Source organism: Panthera uncia, unplaced genomic scaffold (assembly GCF_023721935.1).
Source record: "Panthera uncia isolate 11264 unplaced genomic scaffold, Puncia_PCG_1.0 HiC_scaffold_1711, whole genome shotgun sequence".
NCBI classification, from domain to species: domain Eukaryota; kingdom Metazoa; phylum Chordata; class Mammalia; order Carnivora; family Felidae; genus Panthera; species Panthera uncia.
The window spans coordinates 5207-31922 of record NW_026058373.1 but is presented as its reverse complement, the minus strand read 5'-3'; the positions used below and the strand labels follow the sequence as shown (position 1 = coordinate 31922).

At 37.7% G+C, this 26716-nt stretch overlaps 1 protein-coding gene across 1 annotated transcript; it reads left to right on the top strand.

Moving 5' to 3' along the window:
* Nucleotides 1-331: 331 nt before the first annotated feature.
* On the top strand, nucleotides 332-25651 carry LOC125917329 (integrin alpha-2-like; the record flags this gene model as incomplete). The annotated part of the gene is made up of 11 exons (XM_049623565.1): nucleotides 332-475; nucleotides 5805-5896; nucleotides 9189-9303; nucleotides 9478-9605; nucleotides 12197-12345; nucleotides 16953-17103; nucleotides 17390-17555; nucleotides 19986-20062; nucleotides 21833-21971; nucleotides 23754-23899; nucleotides 25508-25651. Coding segments are annotated over exons 1-11 (1374 nt in total), but the record flags the coding sequence as incomplete, so codon positions are not given.
* Between the last annotated feature and the right edge of the window lie 1065 nt (nucleotides 25652-26716).

Sequence of the window (26716 nt, the reverse complement as noted above, 5' to 3'; positions counted from 1 at the left end):
GGTTGAGCCCTGTGCTCAGGGCTTAGCATGGAGCCTGCTTAAGATTCTCTCTTTCTCTCTCTCTCTCTCTCTCTCTCTCTCTCTATCTCTGCCCTTCTCCCCCACTCACACTCTCTCTCTCTCTAAAATAAAAAAAATAATAAAAATTTAAAATCATTTAAAAAATATTAAAATCATTTAAGAATTTGGACCAGCTAAGAGGAAAGGAAAAAGAACTGGTTATAGCTGAACAAATATGAATTACTATTTTCTTATTAAAAATTGAAATTAAATGTGGGTTTTTTCATTGTTTAGTGGTCAGTTTTAATCTTTAAGAAACTATAGCTAACATTTTATATTTAATGAAAAAAAATTCCTATTTCTAGGTTACTGGTTGGTTCACCTTGGAGTGGTTTTCCTGAGAACCGAATGGGAGACGTGTATAAATGTCCTGTTGATCTGTCCACTGCTACATGTGAAAAACTGAATCTGCAAAGTAAGTGGTAATTAGAAATATGATTTTTTACAAATAACAAGATCTCATTTGTTATAAACCTAACTAAAAAACAATAACAAAATCAATCATAATTCTGTCTTAAAGAAATAGAGACAGCTTTTTTTTTTTTACCTTTGTATCTTTAGTCATATGAGGTCCAATTGCATCCAGTCTTTCAATGCAGATTGAAGACCTGATTTAACAAGATGCATGGGAAATGTGTGCCTCATGGACCATCTAGCCCTAGACTGTGGACCACTTTCCATTAATGTTTAAGATTGTTTTGCTGATTCCTTACAGAAATCTAAGTTTATCCATACCTCTCTCCCTCCTCAAAACAAATTATTAAGTATACACCTGTCAGTACTAGGGTTGCATTTAGAAGTAAGGAGAAATACTCTGTTTCTGGTCTTGACTAAGTAATTGCATTCTAAAAGAAAAAAAAGTCATCATTTTGGATCCTTTGTGTTTGGAATTGCTGTTTTAATTATCCATATCTCAGAGGTTTTCTATTAATGCATAAAGTTATTAAAGGTGCAAGACTAAAAAGCTAAATAAGTCATATTTCCATGCAATATTTCCTGGTGCATCGAAAAAATTACTCAATTTAATCATGCCAAAAAAACCCAGCACTGACGACTTTTAGAGTTCTGAGGAACTAAAATAGATTAGGAAATCTATGTCAGGGAATCAAGGGAGAGTAGAGATTCAAAAATAGTGATTGGGACTTAGAATCAAGGGCATGTTTCTTGTACATCTTTGTATACCTAATTTCTAGCATCATTTCTGGCATAAGATAGGAGTTTAATCAACATGAGGTGGAAGGAACTTCAGTGGTGTCAAATGCTACCAAAGTTGAAGGGTATGAAGACTGAGTACAGATCATTAACTTATTTAAGGAGATAATGGGTGAACTAGATCAGTGCTCTTCAAACATTTTGAACCTTCATCTATATAAGACATATATAATACATATTATAAACATACATTTACATAATATTTCCAAAAATAATAAAAATGTACACATTAGGAGTGAATACTCAAAGGTTTTATTATATAGTTCAAACATTTTATTATATCACCCCCAGTGTACCATATCACCTCTAACATTTGAATACTCATCTCATATATATATGTATATATATATATTTTAAGTTTATTTATTTAGAGAGACAGCGAGAGAGCTCGGGAGGGGCAGGGAGAGAGGAGAGAGAATCCCAGGCAGTCTCTGTACTGTCAGCAGGGAGCCCGATGCAGAGCTCAAACCCATGAACTGTGAGATCATGACCTGAGCTGAAACCAAGAGTTGGATGCCTAACTGAGCCACACAGGCCCTCCTATACTTTTTATTTTTTAAAAATTATATTCATGCACTGACTCATTATCTTCCTAAATAAAAATAAATTTAAAAGTATAAGCACTGCAATGAGATACCACCTCATACCTGTCAGAATGGCTAAAATTAATAATATAGGAAACAACAGATGTTGGCAAGGATGCAGAGAAAGGGGAACCCTCTTACACCATTGGTGGGAATGCAAGCTAGTGCAACCATTCTGGAAAACTGTATGGAGGTTCTCAAAAAGCTAAAAATAGAACTATCCTATGACCAGAAATTGTACCACTAGGTATTTATCCAAAGGATACAAAAATACTGATTCAAAGGGGCATATGCACCCTGATGTTTATAGCAGCATTATCAACAATAGCCAAGTTATGGAAAGAGCCCAAATGTTCATCACTGATGAATGGATATGAAGATGTAGTATATATACAATTACAATTACTATTGTACAATTACTCAGCCATCAAAGAGAATGATATCTTGCCATTTGCAATGACGTGGAAGGAGCTAGAGTGTATTATGTTAAGATAAATAAGTCAGTCAGAGAAAGACAAATACCATATGATTTTACTCATATGTGGAATTTAAGAAACAAAACAGATGAACATAGGGGAAGAGGTGGGGGGAAACAGAGGAAACAAACCAGGAAACAGACTCTTAACTGTAGAGACAAACTAAGGGTTGATGGAGGGAGGCGGGTGAGGGATGTCTAAATGCGTGATGGGTAGTAAGAAGGGCACTTGTTGGGATGAGCGCTAGGTGTTATATGTAAGTGATGAATCACTAAGTTTTACTCCTAAAACCAATATTACCCTACATGTTAACTAACTAGAATTTAAATAAAAACTTGAAACAAACAAAAAGAATAAGCACAGGGTGTTATATGCAAGTGATGGAACACTAAATTCTACTCCTGAAACTAGAAAAATAATTAATGAATCAAAAAATAAATTTAAAAGAATAAAAACATACACATAGCAGTTCTGCTATCTTCTTCTTTCCAACTCTGTTACCTTCTTTAACTCCAGCAGATCACATTTTGCAAATTTCTTACCATGATTATGAATCTAATAGTGTTGAGGGGAGAAATGGATCACAAAGAATTTAAGAGCATGTGAGGCATGAACAAGTTCTACAAGTAAAAGTAGTCCTTTGTTTACAGAATTTGAGTTGTGAAGGAGAGTTGGGAAAACGGACGGAGGAGCAGGGTTAAATGAAGATTTTCCTGATAAAAACGAATGATCCTATTTGTAGGGAGAGTAGAAGGAGGTGATGAAAGGGAGTAACTATTTATCAAGAGTAGAATTAACTGGTTGGAATTAACATCACTGGTCCATGGGAAAATCAGTCTTAGAAAGATTGCTCCTTTCTTGAAGACACAAAGGGAAGAGACAACAAGGAGGACTTCCAAGAATGACCTTTAGGTAAAGCTAATAAAATAATGGCCCTGGGTCAAGGAGGGTAAGTTAAAGTTAATGTTGGCTAGGCAGAGATTAGCCAACAAATTTAAACATTATTTAATGTTTAAATAATACTGTTGAGGAGAATTGCAATGTTCCACAGCTCAAGAATGGATACAGTCAGTGGATGATGCCCTAGTTGAGTGGGAGAGAGGAAGTTGGGGATTATTATTTTACATGGCTAGTCTCATCATTTTCTTCTATTTTCTTATTTATCTTATTTATCTTATTTAAATCCAAGTTAGTGGGGGCACCTGGGTGGCTCAGTCGGTTGAGTGTCTGACTTCAGCCCAGGTCATGATCTTGCAGTTCGTGAGTTCGAGCCCCATATCGGTCTCTGGCTGACAGCTCAGAACCTGGAGCCTGCTTTAGATTCTGTGTTTCCTTCTCTCTCTGTGCCCCTCCCCTGCTCACACTCTATCTCTCTCTCTCTCCCTCCCTCTCTCTCTCTCTCTCTCTTAAAACTAAATAAACATTAAAATCTTTTTTCTAAATCCAAATTAGTTAATATATAGTGTATTAATGGTTTCAGGAGTAGAATTGAGTAATTCATCACTTAAATACAACATCCAGTGCTCATCCCAACAAATGCCTTCCTTAATGCCCATCACCCATTTAGCCCATTCCCCCACCCAACACTCCTCCAACAACCCCCAGTTTGTTCTCTGTATTTAAGAGTCTCTTATGGTTTGCCTCCCTCTGTGTTTTTAACTTACTTTTCCTTCCCTTCCTCTATGTTAATTTTCTTATTTAAATTCCACATATGAATGAAATCATATGGTATTTGCCTTTCTCTGACTGACTTATTTCACTTATCATAATATATTCCAGTTCTATCCACCTGTTGCAAATGGCAAAATTTCATTCTTTTTGATCACCAAGTAATTACACACACACACACACACACACACACACACACACACACACACGTATACTACATCTTCTTTACCCATTCATCCGTTGTTTGACATTTGGGCTCTTTCCATAATTTGGCTACTGTTGGTAGTGCTGCTGTAAACATCGGGGTGCATGTGCCCCTTCGAATCAGCATTTTAGTATCCTTTAGATAAATACCTAGTAGGGCAATCATAGTCATAGGGTAGGTCTATTTTTAATTATTTTAATGTTTACTTATTTTTGAGAGAGAATGAGTGGGAGAGAGGCAGAAAGAGAGGGAGACAGAGGTTCCAAAGCAGGCTCTGTGCTGAGAGCATAGAGCTGGATATGGGACTTAAACTCACAAACCGTGAGATCATGACCTGAGCAAAGTCAGACACTTAACTGACTGAGCCACTCAGGTGCCCAGTATTTTTAATTTTTTGAGGAACCTCCATACTCCTTTCCAGAGTGACTACACCACAACCAACATACAAATGGGTTCGCCTTTCTCCGCATCCTCGTCAACATCTGTTGTTTCCTGTGTTGTTAATTTTAGCCATTCTGACAGGCAGGAAGTGGTACCTCATTGTGGTTTTGATTTGTATTTCCCTGATGATGAGTGATTTCAGCATCCTTTCAGAATTTCCTTTTAAAATTCACGCACTACTGCTTTGGGTCAGATTCCACTATATGCCATTTTTATTTTTTTATTTTATTATTTTTTTTAATATATGAAATTTATGGTCAAATTGGTTTCCATATAACACCCAGTGCTCATCCCAAAAGATGCCCTCTTCAATACCCATCACCCATCCTCCCCTCCCTCCCACCCCCCATCAGCCCTCAATTTGTTCTCAGTTGTTTTTTTTTTTTTAATGTTTTTATTTATTTTTGAGACAGAGAGAGACAGAGCATGAACGGGGGAGGGTCAGAGAAAGGGAGACACAGAATCTGAAACAGGCTCCAGGCTCTGAGCCGTCAGCCCAGAGCCCGACGCGGGGCTCGAACTCACGGACCATGAGATCATGACCTGAGCCGAAGTCGGACGCTCAACCGACTGAGCCACCCAGGCGCCCCTGTTCTCAGTTTTTAAGAGTCTTGTATGCTTTGGCTCTCTTCCACTCTAACCTCTTTTTTCCCTTCCCCTCCCGCATGGGTTCCTGTTAAGTTTCTCAGGATCCACATAAGAGTGAAAACATATGGTATCTGTCTTTCTCTGTATGTATATGCTGTTTTTAAATAACACTTCAGGGATACTTTTTTCTGATCCAGAATAAAGCATTACATGGAGCCATTGTGACCTTGAAAAGAGTGGGGGTTGGCAAATCGGAGACCAAATAGTGTCCTCAGATGTGTTTTGTTTGACCAGCACTTTGTTTTTAAAAATTTTAAACTTAAATGCCTATAAGTCATGCCCTTTCAGATACCACCCCCAATATCTTACATTCTGTAGCCTCACACATTTAAATGTATGAGCTGCCAGATCACTGAAGGTCCTTCATTTCTCTACATGTGAATATATAACGTGAGTACCTGGATATATGACACTAAACTCAATGCTACATATAAACATGAGTGTGGTTTTTAACAACTTTAAATAAATGGCAACGATTTATTCACTTTTTAAAATCTTTTTCTCTGAAAGCTGCCACAAGCATTCCCAATGTTACCGAAATGAAAACCAACATGAGCCTTGGCTTGACACTCACAAGGAACGTAGGAACCGGAGGATTTCTCGTGAGTATTTACCTTTCAAATTCTCATCTGTCTCAAAGTGTGAAGTTAGTGTCTTCTCGCCATCCCACCTATCAAATCAAATCTTGATGTTTAAATATTAGAGTTTGCTTTGGGATAAATCATACCATGTGGATATCCAACGTGGCATACCTATCTATTGGTATATAGACTTATTAAGATACCCAGTAAAACCATTGCCATAGAATGTCTTAGAAGAAAGCAGCAAAAAGAACACCAATCCTTTGCCCTTGGAAAGTGTGCTTAGCATTTGTTGATAACAACATAATTCCAGGTCCTGTTTCTTCTTCCCATAGGAATTTTAAGATAGGTACTGCTAATTCAGAGAGTGCATTTCCAGGCTGAAGAGTCTTTAACCATTTGCTATAACCCTTTGGCAAATCTGATATCATTTAAGTCATGTCTTGGTCCCTCATCTGATTTCATGTTAGTATTTATTCTCATTGAGTTTCTAGAATGCTGTGAGAAAACATTACAAGTCAGTGAAATAGAAATACCTTCTTTAACAAGTGGTTTGGGGACAACTAATTGGTTAATAACTTGTATATCCAAATATACTTTCAAGTGGATTAGAGTTAATATAAAAAACTGGAAGAAAATGAAAATTTTAGGAAATTTATAAGCTTGGAACTAACAGAAGAAATAATATAGGAAATTGTTGAAAAGATTAATTTGACTATATAAAAAAATGAAAACCATCACATGCGAAAAAAAAGTTTTTGAGGCAAATAAAAACCCAATCTTACTAGACATTTCCACCAGCATATAGATGATCCTAGTTATATTTATTGCCCTGTTAAAATAGCCATAGAAAACTTAATTTAACTTTACATTAGTTATGTCTATACCATCGACATGCTAACTCAAAAGCCTAGATGTATAACTTAACTATTCTAAGAATATAATTAATTTTGAACAATGTCATTCTCCTTTTACTAATAGATATTAGTATTCAAACATTGGTACCACTCAATAAATCAGATATTACTTATAATATGTGTAATTCAAAGCATAAATAAATAGTGCAATGAATCTTCATCGTTCATGATATTCCAAAGTTTTAAAAATAGGATTGTTTTCGTCTCTTTTTGTTTGCTTATTTGCTTTTGAGGTTGAATAAATTTAAGAAAAGGAACATATTGAGATATAGAGATTACAGGACGTACTTCTAAATTTTCAATTTGTAACTTCAGATAAAGTAAAATAAAATTGCAAGAGAATTTAAGACATTAATTTAACAACCAATGTAGCAAGCAGAGAAGGAGGGAAGAGAGAGGGAAGGAGAGAGAGGGAAAAAAAAGAAAAAAAAATCCAAAGCTTCCTTTACATACCTAAAAGGTCAAAATCTTAAGATACTCTTAAGAATTATGTGGAAAAGGCTGACAATCATCACATTTTTTTGAAACTGCTTAAGTTCTGGGCTTAAAGCAGGAATGTAGTTCTGGCATTAACAATTGGCATATTCTAATTTCAACTTCTTAATGCTGTTTTCCATTGCTTTTAAAACAAAAAAAAATTCTTGAACACTTCCTGAGTTATTATTTTTCAAGGTGATTTTAAAAAACTAACTTGGGGATGGGGATTGATGATACTAATCAATATAATTGGTATTCATTATTTGGCAAACTAATCAAAGGCATCAATTGTGATTTTTCCCTTAACTAATTGGCATCATGAAGTAGTGTTATAGGAGGAAGAACTATGGATTATTCACTGAGCATGAACTATGACCACAGCTGCTTTTCCTTTGAGCAACCAACAATTAAACTGGGTCAAACAAATTCCCTTTTATTCTTCCAATTGTTTTTTTTTTTTTTTTTTGCAGGTTCATACTTTTTTGTTAAATTTTAATAATTGAACCACAGCTTTACATAATGTTAAACTTTGTAGATGCTCTTTAGGATCTTAACTAGACTTCTCTTTCCCACTTTTCTCCTTTTACATCTAGCAGTTCTAACAGGATTTAATGTAATGTTTTTCTGGTGTGATTTAATCACAGTTTTATCAGGAGTTCTTGGCATTGAAAGGCTGATGAAAAGGAAAGATCTGAGGTTGGGTTAATGGAGATATTAAGAATTGGAGTATGTATGATGTGGGCAAGGAGACAAGTGCCAGCTTGGATGACTTTTAGGCAGTGGAAATAGGGGGATCAGAAGTCCTCAAATACCTTATAACATCGTTAAAAGCTGACAGTTCATGTACCTCATTTGTGTTTATTTAGTGGATTTTCCCAAAGAATTTGTCTTCTCGGACTCTCCTTGAAAATTTGGAAGATCTGGCAAGGCTGGCAATGGGCAGGAGCCATGGTGGCCTGCCCATGTGTATGACACCTGGACTCTTCATTTACCATGGCATCTATGCCAACCCAGAGCACTCTTAGGTTCCTGCCTGATCCTGGTGCTTGTGGGTTCATGGTTTCTGCTGAATAGAATAAGTGGTAGTATACATATAATACAATAGTAAAAGTGAATAGTATAATCTTTGTTCAAGATAACAGTAGGGAAACCTGGGGTTCAGTCGGGTAAGCGTCCAACTTTTGATTTCGGCTCAGGCCATGATCTCACAGTTCATGGGTTTGAGCCCCCACCCCCACCCCCACCCCACCATCGGGCTCTGCACTAACAGTACAGCATGGAGACTGCTTGGGATTCTCTTCTTCCTCTCTCTCTCTCTCTCTCTCTCTCTCTCTCTGCACCCCACCCCCCTGCGCTCCCTCTCCCTCAGAGTGAGTAAATAAATAAACTTTGGGGGGAAAAAAAGAATAACAACTGTAGTGATGCTGGCTAACAACTATGTGCCATGTGTTATTTACCCCACACTGTTCTAAATGCTTTACATCTAGAGAACCATTTAATCTTCACAACACCTTGCATGATAGTAGATATGATTATCCTCGTTTATAGATAAAGCCCCTGAAGTCCAGATAACTGAGAGACAAAAGATGAAGGAAAGCACCTCCTTTCTCTAGTTCGGTGACCTGAGGGTCTCCTCCCTACACCGCTGACACCTGTCTCCCAGCCCAGCTGCTATCTTCTCCCTCTCTTCTGTTTGTTCTTTCTTTCTGAGGCACTTTCTCTCAGAGGCTTTTTTGACCCGATAGTTTCAAGAGTTGACAATTTCTAGTATCTTGTGAAATCATAGAAATGATCTCTTGGGGGGGGGGCGGAGAGAGAAAGAAAGAAAGAAAAAAGAAATGATCTCTAAGTTTTACAAATGGAGAAGTAGAAGACTAACATTTTCCATGTGTTTTGTCATTGTTCTCATTTCTTTGAAGACGTGTGGTCCCCTGTGGGCACAGCAATGCGGAAGCCAGTATTATGCAACTGGTGTTTGTTCTGATATCAGTCCCAATTTTCAGCTCTTGGCCAGCTTTGCACCTGCTGTTCAGAGTAAGTGATGAATGTGTAGAGCGTCCGAGCAATACCTTACATGAAGGGCAGAGGCGGGATTTATCAAGTACCACCCAACCCCTCTCAAATCCATTTTACTTTGTCCTATTTGCATATAAGTGTGAAGAGTGAATTAACAATGGAAATCTGTTTCTTTCATCTTTTCCTGTGTAGCCTGCCCTTCCCTCATAGATGTTGTGGTTGTATGTGATGAGTCAAACAGTATTTATCCCTGGGATGCAGTAAAGAATTTTTTGGAAAAATTTGTCCAAGGCCTGGATATAGGCCCCACAAAGACACAGGTATGGACATGAATAATACATACACTAACCCACAGATTTCTTTCTAAGAAAATATTGTTAGATATGAGGTCTTAATATTTGCATTTTTCAAATCCCCACATTAAATGCATTTAACATTAACCTTGACAGTTAATTGAAATTTGCACTACATTGAGTTTTTCTGTCTATGACGTTGTCCAGTGTTGGTCTTTGAGCTTAGATTTCTATTTCTGACAGGCATCAGATATAGGATGTAGCATTTTCATCTTTTTCAGCTTCTTATTTTTCCCTCCTATAACTTATGAATTTATCAATACATTTTAAAATCCAATATGTATTATTTTATTGATAGCCACTTGGACTAATAATTAATTTCTTTTGTTGTCCTTGAATTTCTGGGATTTTTGTAGAGAAGTCAATAGACAGTCAATAGGCGCCTGGGTTGCTCAGTCCATTAAGCATCAGACTGATGATCTCACAGTTCATGAGTTCGAGCCCTGCATCAGGCTCTCAGCACAGAACCTGCTTCAGCTCCTCTGTCCCCTCTTTCTCTTCCCCTCCCCCATACATACTCCCACATGCTCTCTCTCTCTCTCCCTCCCTCTCAAAAATGAACATTTTTAAGTCTATAAACAACATAATCCTATCTTGTTATTTTTTAGTCTTTTATCATATTTTACTCAGCCCTTGCTTTTTTACACAGACTAAGACTTTTTAATAATTTTGTATAGCTCTCCATGTTTTAAGGAGTCTTTAATTTGCTTTTCTATCTTCTTGAGATAGGCATCCAAAACTCAGGAACAGAAGCTTCACGCTTCCATAAAACTGAATAACATTTATTGTTAAAGTTCTGGGTCTTCTTTCTTTCTTTCCTATTGGATTTGCCCTTTCACGGTCATTCTGGTTGAACCAATATCAACAGAACCAGTTGACAGAGTTCCCAGTGTATATTCTTGGGTTGTTCCTGTCATCTGATGCCTTGTGTCCAACATCTAGTAACAATTGTTGGAACATCTTCCCCTAAATGCTTCACAGTTAGCTATATTGAAATTTGATTTTCTGCTTTCCTGTACAGTATTACAAAATATTATTATACGTTTTCCATTGATGTTGCTTTTCAATACTAAGAGGACATTAGTGTTCACCAAATCTTTGGAGGTTTCACTGTGGGCTTTTACCAGAAAATTCTATGAATAAGACCAGGTATAGCATTTCTTTCTGGATAGCATCCTGTTAAGGTCCCATTATAAGAGAAGTTTTCCTAGGTATCTGCTTGTTTTATCCATCTCTAAATGGTCTTACCCCATCACATGACTTACTATATTTAATAGTCTCTTGAATGGAATTCATGGCCTTCCTCTTCTTGTCTTCCTACCCCCATGCATTTTCTTCATCTCTAGAGGTGATTCACACAGTCTCTTTTTCTTACCATCTAAATTTGACCTTTCTGTAAGTCCTAATATACTACATTTCCTTAAGTCTTCTATTCATTATTCCCCTTTCTCACACAGGAGTTTTGGGACTGTCATACCGTCTTCCTCTCATATTAGACTTTGAAATTCATAGAGTGATTTTTGATCCTGTCCTCTCTCTCAAGTCTTACATCCTGTCCTAAAGAGAAGGCTCCAGAAATATATTTTTCACATCTTCCCAGTGCCTACTTAGTTGCTTCCTAGCAAAAGTAGCTGATTGAACTCAGAAATCCAGGCCTTGCCCCTTCCACCTTCCTTACGTAGTGACCTCTATCTTAAGGACCCTTTCACAATACTGACCTCTTATTGCTACTTCCTATTCTAGAAGCCCCCAACTCCTATGCATAGAGGATGATTTCAGTGCTGAGAATAAGGACATTAATAGAAGTATTTGGCCTTCTTGATCTAAAGAATTAGGGTATGTGCCCCAACCTTGTTCAGAAGTTGTTCCATCTGTCAGATTTCTCAGATGAGACTCTCTCTAATGGCATTTTCTCTGAAGGCCAAAAACCTCCTGCCTACTTGCACATATAGCAGCTTTCTTCCAAAGATGCTAAAGTCTGCGATTAGGGGAAATCCAGAACAATAAATGCATTCAAATTGACTGTTTTGATTAGCTCACTCTTTTTTTCTTTCATATTCAAATACAATTCTTTGTTTATTTTGCACCTGTTTTTAATTGATGAGCTGTTATCTTCCATCTATGACTGCTTATAATTGTTTACATGTATATATACATTGTTAATCAGAAAGTTTATATCATTTTAATATTTCTGTTATGAACTGGATTCTAATATTATCCATATTAAAATATTATAAGGCACTGCTTAAAAATCCATTACTAGATAATCTATAACTATTGTAGTCAAAAATCTATAAATATTACTCTTGAGAACCAAATCATATATGATAGGACATGATCTTGCTTATCAACAAATACTACTGCTGTAACTAACAGCTTCTAACAAAGAAGTCATTCCATTGGAAGAAAAATAGCTATTCTTAAGAACAAAATTGAAAATGCATATCAAATACTATCATCCCACTTCAAATGCACTTTTGATTTTGATTTATATTGGTTAATTAGAAATTATTTATAACTTAATGACAAGCCTTTAATAAACTTATGCTTTCTTGAAGGTGGGGTTAATTCAGTATGCCAACATACCAAGAGTTGTATTTAACCTGAACACTTTCAAAACCAAAGCTGCAATGATTGAAGCAACATCCCGGACATACCAATTTGGTGGAGATCTCACAAATACATTCAAAGCAATTCAATATGCAAAGTAAGTTATAATGTAAATAGCCCAAATATTTTGATAAAATAGAAGTGCTTTTAAGTAAGAAAGAAGAAAAGAGACAAAGAAAAATAACATACTTAGTGCCCACACTTAAATCAGAAGTAATTAAGAAAAGTTCAAACATTCTGTCATTTGAACACTTTGAGAAGGCACTAGGAAATGAAATTTTAAAGTCTTAGATTTCTAGGATTTTTATAAAACATTCCATGATTTTTAAAGAAGACTTTATATAAAGTAAAGGAAACAACATTAAAAGACCTTAGGTTAAGTAGGAAATGGAGCAATCTCCAATTCTTTGTTAGTATTTATCAAGGCCACAGACAACTTGAGCTAATGGAGTCCTTCATGCACATTAAGAAGGGCCATAGAATCTTAAATGTTTATGAACTTGGAGTATGAATTGAATGGAATGGGCTCACTATACTTATTACAGTCTGGGTGGTGTGAATGTTACAACTGTATAACCCTCTCTTAATTTTTAGCTCAGTGTCTCTGTTTTCTCAGAACTCCTTTTAATCATATACCTTTACAAAAATGCTAAAGATTCTCCTATTGTTAAAAAATAAATGAGAACAATAACTTCACCTTCCTTTAAGCCTACCTTCTGCCTTTGTCATCTTGTGCATTTCTTCCTTCAACTACCATAACTCCTTGAAAAATTGTCTATTCCGCCCCCCCACCCACTTCCTTGAAACATATGGCTTGCCACCAGGTGAACGTAGCTCTCTTTATCAGCCAACAACCCAGTGGTCCCGCCTCAAGCCTCATCATCTTTAGCTTCCCTTGCCATTTGCTGACGACGAACACAAACTGCTATTCCAGCCCCAGTTGCCATGACATCACAAACTTCTAGAATCCCTGCCAGCTTTTTGTCAACAATTTTGCCTCTTCACTGGCTCCTTTTCCTATTTTTTCTTTACTAAACAGAGCCCTCTTTTTTTTTTTTTATAGCTCTTTTCTCTTGGGCATTGTCTCCACTCTCATGGCATCCACATTAGCCCTGTGTGGGTCACCGCATTGCTCTGTAGTCATTCTGAATTCCCTCCCAAAAATCCACACAGGCATTCAGTTGATGCTGGGTATATTTAATTTGGAGTGTTGGCTCACTTGTCAAATTCAATACATCCTAAACCAGCCTTATTCTTTTCCCTACCCATGCTCATGACTTTGCCATTTGACTCATGCTACCACCTTTTCCCCCAGGCATTCAAAGTAAACACTTGCTGGTTTTCTTTATTCTTTCTGTTCTTCCTTAATCACACACATCTGGTCAGTCACCACATCCTGTCCTTTCTATTTCTGCATTTCCTATTGTATCTGCTCATTTTTCTGGATGTATATTGTAGTTGCTGTTTCTATCAACCATTGACTTTCCCTATATGTCTCATAAGCAGATGAGAAGATATGATTGGTTTGGTTAATCTCTATTGTCCCCATTGAGATGTTCTTTTGGGCCACGCTATCTCTGCTGGCCAGTCCATTGCCTTTTGGTGAAGTGCCCTTTATAGTCCAGTAAACTAGACTCAGAGGAAGAGTAGGTTGATATAGAAAATGGCCTAGAAGAAGCTACAGACTGCAGAGGGCTTGTGTTTTCAAAAGAAAGTATGGATGTGGTATTTTTCCCTGTAAGGAGCCTGGGGACCTGGTAAGCTTTCCTCTCAAGAAGAATGGTCACTGTCTGAAGATGTGACTTTTTTTTAGCTTTTATTGTCCTTTTAGAACTTCGGTTTTCTCCCTATCATCTCTCTCTTACGCTATTTCCCAAGCTAATAGAAATCTTGCTGCTGTTAAGAGAATTACTTAACTTCTTTTTTTTTTTTTTACTTTTTTATTATTTTTTTAATGTTTTTTTTTGTGAGTGAGATAGACAGCACGCAAGTAGGGAGGGGGCATTTTTTTTTGGTCTGTTTCTTTACAACATCAAATAGAATTCTGACACTGTTTTAGTAAATATTGCCATTTTCCATTTATCTTATTTCATTGTGTGCCTATGGTTATCATCTATCATTCTAAGACCTGAAGGTAATCAGAACAAATGAGGCACGGTTTCTACCCTCAGAAATCTTATAATCATAAATGAGTTCATAAAGAGTATAATTCACTCAAAAAATATTTCATGTAAGTACTGTATTCAAATTTGGGTGACAAATATAAAATCTTTTTCTATCCTTCTACATTCTATATAGAATACAGGAAAGTTTTAGGGATTAAAATGATATTCTCAGTGTTAAACATACTGAAATTAAAGTGTCCTTTACACATTCAGGTGAAAATATTTAGCAGGCACTGAATACATAAATTTGAAATGAGAGAAATAAATGGAAAAAGATGTAGACTTTCAGGTGTCATCATATAGGTGGTAGGTAGTCCAAAGGAGCGGGTGGCATTCCTCAGAAAGAAATACAAAAAGAGAATCCAGTAGACAGAGAAAATGTTATTGGACAACCGGATACCCATCTAAAAACAAAATAAAGCTGAATCCCTGACTCAGTCAAATCAAAATAAATTTCAGCTGCACCAAAAATTTAAATCTAGGAAAATGGAATTATTAAAGGACTATGAGAAGCTTGGGTGATTAAAAGAAACAAGTCATACAGCTCAGAGCCTGGAGCCTGCTTCATATTCTGGGTCTCCCTCTCTGTCTCTTCCCCCTTCCCCACTCATGCTGTCTCTCTCTGTCTCTCAAAAATAAATAAACATTAAAAAAATTTTTTAAATAAAAAAAGAAACAAGTCATAGAGATAAGAAATCCTTTTAAAATACCATGTCAAATATAAAATAAACACATAAAAAGTTAATGAAATTGATTGTATCAAAATATTAAATTTCTATACAGAAGTGTATATATACCACTAAAATTTAAAAGATTAATGAACTGAAGAAAATATTTATATATATATGACAAAAGATAATTTTCTTGACTAACAAAGATCTTATTAATTAGAAAAATAATGAACAATACAAAGAAAAATGGACAAAGATAAAGAAAAATCAAGAGTTCATAGAGAAAAAATATAAATGGCTAATATAAAATGCTCATTATCTCTTCATAATGAAAAAGTACATATTAAAACAATGATATATTATTTCTCACTTATCAAAATGCCCCCAATTTAAAAGTTTAATAATCCTCATTGTTAAGGAAAGGAGATGGAGAAACTTGCATTTTTTTACATTATCGTAATATAAATTGATGGAAATTTTTAGAGGACAATTTGGCAATATCTGTCCAAATTTGAAATGTGTAAATCCTTTGTCCCAGTAGTTTCACTACTAAGATTTTATCCTAATGACACAGTTGGAAAAGTATGCCGAGATACATACACAAAGACATTTATTACAGTATTACTTGTAAAACTCAAAATGCCCTAAATGCACAATAATGAGGAATTGGTTAAACTATGGTTACCCCCAAATAATGAGATATTATGCAGCCATTAAAAAAGGAGAGTTTTGTATGTGCTGGTTTAGAAAGAGCTCCATGAAAATGAAAAACAAGTGTATAGACTATGCCCCCATTTGTGTGAATGTTTGAAGCATAGACTATGCACATACATCTAAATAAAATGTTTTCTATAAGGAAACATAAATTGATAAAAGTGGTTTCCTTTGGAACAGTGGCTTGGTGTCACATTTTTAAAAAATGTTTATTTGTGAGAGAGAGTGTGTGTGTGGGCATGTGAGCAGGGAAGGGGCAGAAAGGAGGAGACAGAGGATCTGAAGCGGGCTCTGCAGTGACAGCAGAGAGCCCGGTGTGGGGCTTGAACTCACAAACTGTGAGATCATGACTTGAGCTGAAGTCAGGTGCTTAACTGACTGATGAGCGATCCAGGTGCCCCTACATTTTTATTTTATACCTTTCCAGGGGCTTCTGGGTGTCTCAGTCAGTGAAGCGTCTGACTCTTGATTTCTACTCAGGTCATGATCTCATGGTTCATGAGATGGAGCCCTGCATCAGGCTCCACGCTGTTAGGGGAGTCTGCTTGGGATTCTGTCTCTCCCTCTGTCTTTTCCCCAGACCCCACTCACACACACACACACACACACACACACACACACACACACACATATACACAAACACTCAATCTCTCTCTCTCTCAACACACACACACATATATATCTTTCCAAATGCTTTGAAATTATTTTATCAACTGTACTTATTAGTCTTTAAAGAACAATTTTGTATTGAAAAGTAAATGCAGATCCAATGAGTAAAATTGGTGACAGGATTGAATATCTTTGCTCTGTTAATTAGTATTAATGAATTTTTTCTTATCAGAAGATAATTCTAAGGATTCTTGATGTAAATACATGCACGTGCGCACAAATACACACACACACACACACACACACACACACACACATACCATGAAAACTATGCAAGATGTATATCTATTTCCCTTTAGGCTGCAAATAGAATGTAGGTAAATATGTCACCAGAACTGACATAGAGATAAATTCCAAGTCACAATAGGTCATGCTCAAAGAAGTTAGTTTCAGAACTAACTTCATGAGGAAGTTAAATTTCTAACCAGAGGTCCACATATTAGCTTCATCTTTTGATAGTGAGTTTTTAATTTTGTCTGCCACAGAGATTTTGCGTATGCAGCAGCTGCTGGAGGACGACCAGGTGCTACCAAAGTAATGGTGGTTGTAACTGATGGTGAATCACATGATGGTTCAATGCTGAAGGCCGTGATTGATGAATGCAACAATGACAATATACTGAGGTTTGGCATAGCAGTAAGTAGATTTTCTTTTTAGTTGTCTTTCAGTTAATGGGTGAGTGCTCCTTTGTAACATCACTTCCCAAGACCACACGCTCTCATTGGCTACTCACAGCTTTATAGGAAAAGAACATTTTTACTCTGTCTCCACGTCTTGTTGATTTTCAGTCCCATTGACTACAGGGTTATGGATTTACTTCTCCAGAGGCTCTATTCTGTTCAGAAATATAATACTAGAAAGTATAAGGGGATAGTGGAGTACAGCTATAATGACCTTTTTTCTCTCTGTCTCTATTTTCAAGGTTCTTGGGTACTTAAACAGAAATGCCCTTGACACCAAAAATTTAATAAAAGAAATTAAAGCAATTGCCAGTATTCCAACAGAAAGATATTTTTTCAACGTGTCTGATGAAGCAGCTCTACTAGAAAAGGCTGGGACACTAGGAGAACAAATTTTTAGCATTGAAGGTAAAAGAACTCCATCTTTCAAAAACTTTTTTCGAGAATTCTTGATTTTATTACTGTATATTTACTCTAATAATGTTAACTTGTATACCTTATATGAAAGGACTCTGATGAATCAGTAAGAAAAGTAGACAACATGAATAAGTAGTTTATAGAAGATAAGATACAAATGGCTAGTAAACATAAGAAAATATTCCCAATTTCAGTAATTGTTTTAAAATATAAATTAAGTCAATGTTACTTTGTGCCTAAAAGATAACAACGATTAGTAATATATGATCTTGGAGATATTATGGGGAAGCAGAGAAGCTCATATACTATTGATAAGATTATAAATTGTATAGCTTTGGGGGGAGGGCAATTTAGTAATATCTATTATAATTGTAAATAGTTTTACAATTTTTTACACTGCATATTTTATAATCATAAGAAGTTTTGTCTTTCTATCCTATTATATAATTTCTGAAATTCTTGAATTTGTTTAAAACAAACATGTATACATTTAAGGTTAGAAAAGTATAGGGGTGCCGACTTTGGCTCGGGGCATGATCTCACGGTTCATGAGTTCGAGCCTTGCATCAGGTTCTGGGCTGTCAGCTCAGAGCCTGGAGCTTGCTTCGGATTCTGTGCCTCCCTCTCTCTCTCTGCCCCTCCCTCACTTGCACTGTGTCTCTCTCTGTCTCACAAAAACAAATAAAGGTTAAAAAAAATTTTTTTAAGTTAGAAAAGTATAGTGAAGATTTTTAATAGTTCAGATTTCAGGGAAATATGTTATTTACCAGATCTACAATAATTTACTTATATGGCCTTGGAAGGTCTAGTCGGTGTAGAAATACTCCATGTTTAAGAACTCACTGTTTGGAACACATTTCCCAGTTGGTAAAAAATCCCACATGATCCAAATTCTGGTTCCTGGTCATTAGTTCAAATAACTCTCAGCAGTAAAGAGCCTATTTTATTGAGCACCTGCTATATATATCAGGTATCTTTCAGAAGCTGGGTCCAGGGGGATTGCATAAATTAAGCATTAATTCCTGAGTCTTATCTTTATTTCCTGATTGTCCACTGGAGTCTTCTATCCAAAAAATATTATTGCTTCTTTAAACATCTGATGATACTTCTAAGCTGTTTAAATCAGCATCAAAATCCAAATCCAATGTGCTCTGAGATAATATAAAATTATTTGGCTTCCTATGGTACAACTTACACTTGTTTGTGGTGGCATTGACATGAATAATCGCAATTCAACCTAAATGCCAATTAGAAATGATTTTGTGCCTTATCTGCTATTATGGATTTTGGGGAAGCACTGCGCTACTTTATTAAAAATTGTCTTGGGGCACCTGGCTAGCTCAGTCCGTGGAGCATGTGACTCCTGATCTCAGGGTTGTGATTTTGAGCCACATGTTGGGAGTAGCAATTACTTAAAAATAAAATCTTAAAGAAAATGAATCTCTTCTCATCCTTTGTACATTATTACATCTTCTAAACAAGTGACTGTGTCATGTTATATATTATACATATTACTCTCTATGTCAAAGTGTTGGTCTAGGAACTTATTCCTTTTTGTGAAGATTAATGAAATGTAACCATTTTGACCATACCGAGTCCCACAGCTCTGGTGTCAGAGGCAGGCACATATGTAGAAGTAGGACAAACTTCCCAATTGGTAAAATTCCTACTCAGTCTTGAATCCTGGATCCTGAAACGTCACCCAAATATCCGTCTGTTTAGTCTTCATGACATGTCAGCTACCTGGCTCTTCCAACTGCATCTGAGATATGTGTACACTTATTAGTACCGATATTTATTTTTTTTTAATGTTTTTTAACCTTTATTTATTTTTGAGACAGAGAGAGACAGAGCATGAACGGGGGAGGGTCAGAGAGAGAGGGAGACACAGAATCTGAAACAGGCTCCGGGCTCTGAGCTGTCAGCACAGAGCCCCACGCGGGGCTCGAACTCACGGACCGTGAGATCATGACCTGAGCCGAAGTCGGCCGCTCAACCGACCGAGCCACCCAGGCGCCTCTAGTACCGATATTTAAAAGCTAAAAATTCAGTTAATTTCTTAGCTAGGAATAATAACTTTTTTAAAAAAAGGCCATGACTTCAGTTTTTATCTTACCTCATCCCCTATATGGAGTGTTTTTGATATCAAGAACATCCTAAGCATACAAGTAAACGCATTAATGCATAATCAAGATTAAGACCAACTTCAAACACTATCTTGGAAGTATTGTGGGTTCCCATGTATGTTAGAATACTTCTTAGTGATTTCTCCATCCCAGAATATTTTTGAGTGACCATGAGAACATTGTGTGTGTGTGCATACGTGTGCGTATGTTCACGTGCGTCTGTGTGTGCACGTGTGTTTGAAAATCTGATTTAAAATTTGACAGCAATATAATTCTCAAAATTACCTTTTTGCAGGTACTATTCAAGGAGGGGACAACTTCCAGATGGAAATGTCACAAGTGGGATTCAGCGCAGATTACTCTCCTCAAAAGGTGTGTAATCAGATAACTTCCAGCCATGCTGTCGTTTGGCTCAACACTTCTGGGCACAGCGGCTTTATAGAGAGAGTGGAAAAAGGAGCCATGTAGTGAGCAAACGTTCAGCTTCTCAGTCATAGTTCTTTAGTTTCTTTGTGCTGCTGCTTTGTCAACTAAAAAGTGAAGGATAACAATGCCTTCTCTTCCGCGTTTCACAGGGAGTTTTTATGGAAAAAAAAAAAAAAAGAAAATGCTCCAAAGGACAAGCACTGTATTAATTCAAGGGATTGTCATTGCAGGAATTTCCTTTAAATCAATTAACTACCAGAAAAGTTTATTTAAAAAAAACACACAAACTCTTGTTAGCACTGCCAGTGGTGAATTCTGAGTTGCCAGAGTATCTCTTTTCTAAGAGCAGAGACAGAAGATAGGTGAAAAAGTGAGGAGTTAGGAAACATGTGAGATGCACCGTCTTCTTAGCTCAGAAAATCCATTCTTCCTTGTCATAAACATCCACTTCCTAGGGCCCTGGTTCCAACTCTGCTCAGGGTCCTGGTGGGATAGTAAAGGGGCCCAGATGTAGTGACACTGGAAAAGCCTAGGGAACAGTATGAACTCAGAGAATTTGATTGCCAGAAGCAAGGATCAGGAACGGCTTGGGGTTTTTTTCTCGAGAATACAAGGTGCTAACTTTTTCTGGATCACCAATCATTAGAGATACTCACTCATAAAAGTTATGGGTTTTTCCCTCCGGAAAAAAAAAAATGTAAATGAACCCTCACACAGAGAATTTTGCACACACCTTCCTGAGATTTTTGTACACTTCCTGCAGTCCTTTCCTGCATCCCTGATTCAGAGTCCCACATTTATGACAGTCATTCTCTTCATTTCATGGTCTCTTGTCCTCAAAATGGGCACATCATTTTCCAACCTGCTGTATTTTTAATGGCTTATATTTTTCAATCCAAAATCCGTAACTTTGGTGTTTTCTACGATCTAAGATCAAAAACTGAAAAAAATAATAAATCCCATCCTGACAACCCTGCCTTCTGTGATGATGTATCGCTTTTGACTGTTTGGGTGGATGTTGAGTCCCTCAGAGCAGCCTGTATTTCTTGTGTGCCGCCCCCCACCCTCGCTGTGCTGACCGTGGCTGTTCTCCACCAAGTAGACTGAATGTTATGCCCTAGTTACCTTTCATAGCTGAGCTATTTTCAAATAGATGGGATAGGATATAGATGATGGAGGAACATCTGAGAAGTGACCAAGAGGAAAGAGAAAGAATGTTGAAAATAGAATAGGTCAGAAGGGGGCCTGCCAGGATGATGTGCCTGGACAGCAGAAACGCCCCACCTCTCTTCCTCTGCCAGCTGCACTTCCTATTTTCTGAAGCATGCCCCACATCCGACCGTGAACTTTTCTTATGACTATGTGAGACAGGAGGCTCATTTCTGACTTCTTTCTAACAGCTCACACTGTTTGGCATTTGCAGATGGGGGCCTCTGAATGCAAATTGGAAGGTGGCTATGTGCTTCTCTTGTAGCATAGTAGAGATTTATCTATAGAATGTATCAAGGTAACATAGCCTCAGGGAAGACTTTTCTCCAGCACAAAATACATTAAAACAATTTGGGCATATATCAATTTGGACATACATTCATATACATTTTACTTTATCATCTTCTCCTTAAACCTAGACCATTTATTTCAATGTTTTGCCTCCCCTGCATTCTCGTGCCTTAAACATGGTTTATTTTCATGGTCTTCATTTTTCATTTATTTTAGGATATTCTGATGCTGGGTGCAGTAGGAGCTTATGGCTGGAGTGGTACTGTGGTCCAGCAGACATCTCGTGGACATATGATCTTTCCTAAACAAGCCTTTGACCAAATTCTGCAAGATAAAAATCACAGTTCATATTTAGGTAAGGCATAGCAGCATTTGACTCAGAAAATTTAAGCTCCCTTTTTTTAAACTAGCCCCTTGCTGGGGGGGGGCGCCTGGGTGGCTTAGTCGGTTAAGCATCCAACTTCAGCTCAGGTCATGACTTTGTGGTTTGTGAGTTCGAGCCCCACATTGGGCTCTGTGCCGATGGGCTCTAGCTCAGAGCCTAGAGCCTGCTTCAGCTTCTATCTCCCTTTCTCTCTGCCCCTCCTCTGCTCATGCTCTGTCTCTCTCTGTTTCTTAATAATAAATAAAGGTTAAAAACAATTTTAAAAAAACTAGCCCCTCTCTGAATTTCAAGATCCATTAAGCAAAGCCCTTGAAGTGTCATCTAATTATTATATTTATTACACATGTTTATGTTGCCTCTTTGCAAATCAGACCTTGGCTATAACTATTTAATGACATACTGTATTACACTTACTGATGTCTTCTGGCTATTCAAGCAGTAGTTATTCCTGGGAAGTGCTTGCACTTCTCCCAAATGGAAATAGTTCCTAGAAGCCAATATAGTAAATGGGAGTCTTATATTAATTTAGAGTTCTTAGTCTTTTTGGTTCCTATAATAAGCAGCCACTGATTTTGAGTACCTACTATGGGACACTTCCTGAGCTGTCTATTCTAGCTACATAAACATTTAAATCCTTCCCACAACCCTTTGAAGAAAGTATTATTATTCCCATTTTACCGTTGAGAGCCAATGAGGTTAATAACTTGCCCAAAGGCTAACAACTTAGCAAGCGGCAAATCCAGAATTTGAACCTGGGACTGTCTGACTCCATAGCCTATGTTCTGTCCACTGCATTCCATTACCTTTTAAATTCATGTAATTGTTCGTTCAAAAAATACTTGTTGAGTGCCAAGTTCATGAGGGGCTGATGGGACAACCCAGAATCTAGGGCCTGCTTTACAGGTAGGTGTCGCACCCGTGCAGAGCACACTTAGATCTGGGCATCGCCCTGAGGGAACACGGATCACACTGACTTCACCTTTGGCCCTCTGTCTTGTTCTCCCCTCTGGTGCACAGATGCTACCACTTAAAACAATTTTGTTAATGTTTATTCATTTTTTGAGAGAGAGAGAGAGAGAGAGAGAGAGAGAGAGAGAGAGGGAGTGCAAGCAGGGGAGGGGCAGAGCGAGAGGGAGACACAGAATCCGAAGCAGGCTCCAGGCTCCGAGCCATCAGCACAGAGCCTGACGCGGGGCTCGAACCCAAGAAATGTGAGATCATGACCTGAGGTGAAGTCAGATGCTTAACCGACTGAGCCCCCCCCAAGCGCCCCCCAGATGCCACCACTTTAGATAAGCAGCGGAGGGCCCTCTGGCACAGGTGGTACCACTCTAGACAACTAGCAGACATCCTGTGGTGGACACATGGTGCTGCTTTAGGTAACTACCCTGTGACCTCACCACCGTGCCCCTCCCTCCATAAAAACTGGAGATGAAGGCCTGAGTAGGGGTGGGGAATAGCTGCGTAGAAGAGTTGTGTAATGGCTTGGATCATCTGTCCGTCTGCACCCCACCTTCCCCCTGGCTGGGTAAGTTACCCCCAATAAAACTCTATGTGAACGATATGGAGTGGCTTGCTTCATTTTTCAGTATCAAAATACCTCTCAGTCTGGAGGGTACATCACTGACCCTCCTCCACTTTCTAACACCTGCCTCCTAACAAAAAAAGGACCTCTGGTCATTGCTACTAACTTTGGGAGCCCATCTGCTGAGTTCTTCAATAGCACCTACTCTGCAAGTCCTTCTCTTCTAGGTTACTCTGTGGCTGCGATTTCTACCGGAAAAGACGTTCACTTTGTTGCTGGTGCTCCTCGGGCAAATTACACTGGCCAGATAGTGCTATACAGTGTTGACGAGAATGGCAATGTCACCGTTATTCAGGCTCACCGAGGTGACCAGGTAAAGTCCATTTTGTAGCAGGTGAAATTAATCGTGGGGTCAACTAGAGCAGATGAGGAGTGGGGAGTTGATAGAAAAGGAAACTAGCATTGAGTGCCTACCCTGTGGCTGCTTCTGTGACCTGTATTCACTTGAAGGTTCCTTAAATCTTCACAATACTGAGATCTGTCGCTTTCTAACAGGTGACTGGGCATTTACCTTCTTAAGGTCAAAGAGTTTTCATGGGGTTGTGCTGTCATTAAAACCCAGTCGTGTGTAGACTCAAAGCCTGTGCTGTTTGGTTATATCCAGCTGCATACTTTTGACTCCCTAAATTACTACTACATGTGTATTATTGGGTTTTAACCACAGCTTTGTTGGCAAGCTCTTGCGAGGAGTCAATGATCTGGAGGAAAAGTGAGAAGAAGGGAGCAGGATAGCGTTGTCAAGACTGGGCTACTATATCTGGGCCTGTCAAGGTGTCCTGTGGCTTTGATGTTTCTAAAATTAAAGCAACTCTCTTTTCCACCACTTTCTTCTCAACATGACAGTTTGATAGTCAGAACCTGTGATGACTCCCAGTCATGTCTGACTAGAACAAAGGCCAGCTGAATAGATTCCTATTTCCTCACCAAGCAGCTCTAACCCATGGGCTTGGCACATATTTGAAACAGGCAACCCTGATCTCTGACAACAAATTTTCCTTCCTGGAGTTAGAGAAACCAGCTATTTAGTTTTCCCTTTTCTGGAATTAAGTGTGATCCTACTGTCTATGGATTTTCCAGGAGTAAGAGAACCTGAGTCTTTGACTTCCTTGACCACAAACCAGCTATGGCCACATACTTTGCTCTCTTTAATATTTTAAAGAACTGTGCTTTTATTGTGAGGAAAAACAATGACCGTGTTATAGGATGAATCCTTTCTTGTTCATTACCAAATCCTTAAGAGGTATTCACTTAGGCGTGCAATGAGTATTCGGATTCCCAGCCTCTCTTATTTCATTGTATCTCCACCTGCTCCCGTCCTGATGTATCTGAGAACTTGTCTCTTGTGCAAGATCATGCCACAGACACTTACATCACACATGCCTGCCCACTCTTCTCCACCTAGAAAATTCCTTGTTTTTTAAGATGCCGTTTATATAACACTTAATCTTTCTGAGCCTTCCTGACACCTGCACTCTGATCACACAGCATTTGGCCGTTGCCTCTATTACAACCTACCTGACTGCACAGGCAGGCAAAGTCATTTGTCCCAACTCCCTATTCCCCCTCCTGCCTTTCTCTATGACACACATCACAAACCTCCTAAATGTTTCTCTTTTAAATGTGGTCTTTGACCCACCAGCACCAGAAACAGCTGGGGTACTTATTTAACATACCGTTTTCTAGATTGCACCCATTCAGAGTCTTTCTTGGTGATTTGTGTGCACACTAAGGTTTAAGAACCAAGTGTTACATCATGATACAACCTGAGAGAAGGGACTGTTATCTATCTTAATGTTTCTAGTACCTTACAGGGAGTAAGTGCTCTATTTCTGTTTGTTGAATGAGTAAATGAAAGTTCAGTATAACATTAAGAGTATATGAGTCCTAAGAATCCTAAGGTTAATATGCTTTATCCTTACAGATTGGCTCCTATTTTGGTAGCGTGCTGTGTTCAGTTGATGTGAATAAAGACACCATTACAGATGTACTCTTGGTGGGTGCACCGATGTACATGAATGACTTAAAGAAAGAGGAAGGAAGAGTCTACCTGTTTACTATCACAAAGGTAAAAAAAAAAAGTATTAAACTGATTCAGTTGAATTTGCTTTAATATTGGTAAATAAAAAATTAATCTGCATTTTTGCAGAAGAATCAGTGAATGATCATTTTCTCTTTTTTAAGCTTATTTATTTTGAGAGAGGAAGGGAGGGAGGGAGAGAATCCCAAGCAGGCTCTGCACAGCTTGATGCAGGGCTCAAACTCCAGAACCATGAGGTCATGACCTGAGCCGAAATCAAGAGTTGGATGCTTAGCTTCCTGACCCACCCAGGCGCCCCTTGAATTATCATTTTCATATGTAGTATAGTTTATATTTCATCATTTTGAGGATGTCACCATTAAAATTTTAAAAATCACATCAAAAAGCATAACCTGTAGAGAAAGAGCTACATGTAGAGTGCACTGCCATTTTCCATGAGGGGTCTTTGAATCTATACTGTACAAATGAAGTCCTCATATAAATGCACATCATTTTTGAAATGTATGTACATGCACACACAAATGTCTGTGTATTTCCTAAGTATCTCATTCAATTATTCTTCTTTACTGTGAAGAGATCATAATAACAGAACTATCCTGTTCACATTTTACAGTGAAAAAGTCAAATTGTACCAGGCACTTTGCAAACTTTCATATAATCCTGGATGTTTTCTGCATTAGTCAAATTCTGTTGCTTAGTGTAGCAGTTAGGTATGCGTATACCCAGCTCTTGGAATTTTTAGTCCTTGCACATAAAACTTAGCATACACTAACTGGACTATGCTCTCTAAGTCCATGCCCAGAAGTATAATGAACTCGGAACTGAAAAGAAAACCAAAATTAAAGGCACAAGTTGACCTAAAAAATTAGAGAAAGGATGGAAAAAAGAGAAGCTGATGTTAATATAATAAATATTATGCTTTGCTTTTGTGATAGTTTGTCCTACCTTACTTATTTAAATTAATGTAAACATTAGCTCTCAGAAGCAATTAAAACAGTTCTAAAGCATTTAAAGATGTGTAATTGAATATTCAATAAGGGAGGGGCAAATATAATTGTTTAAAAATTTAACAAAACCCTAGTTTCTTAAATG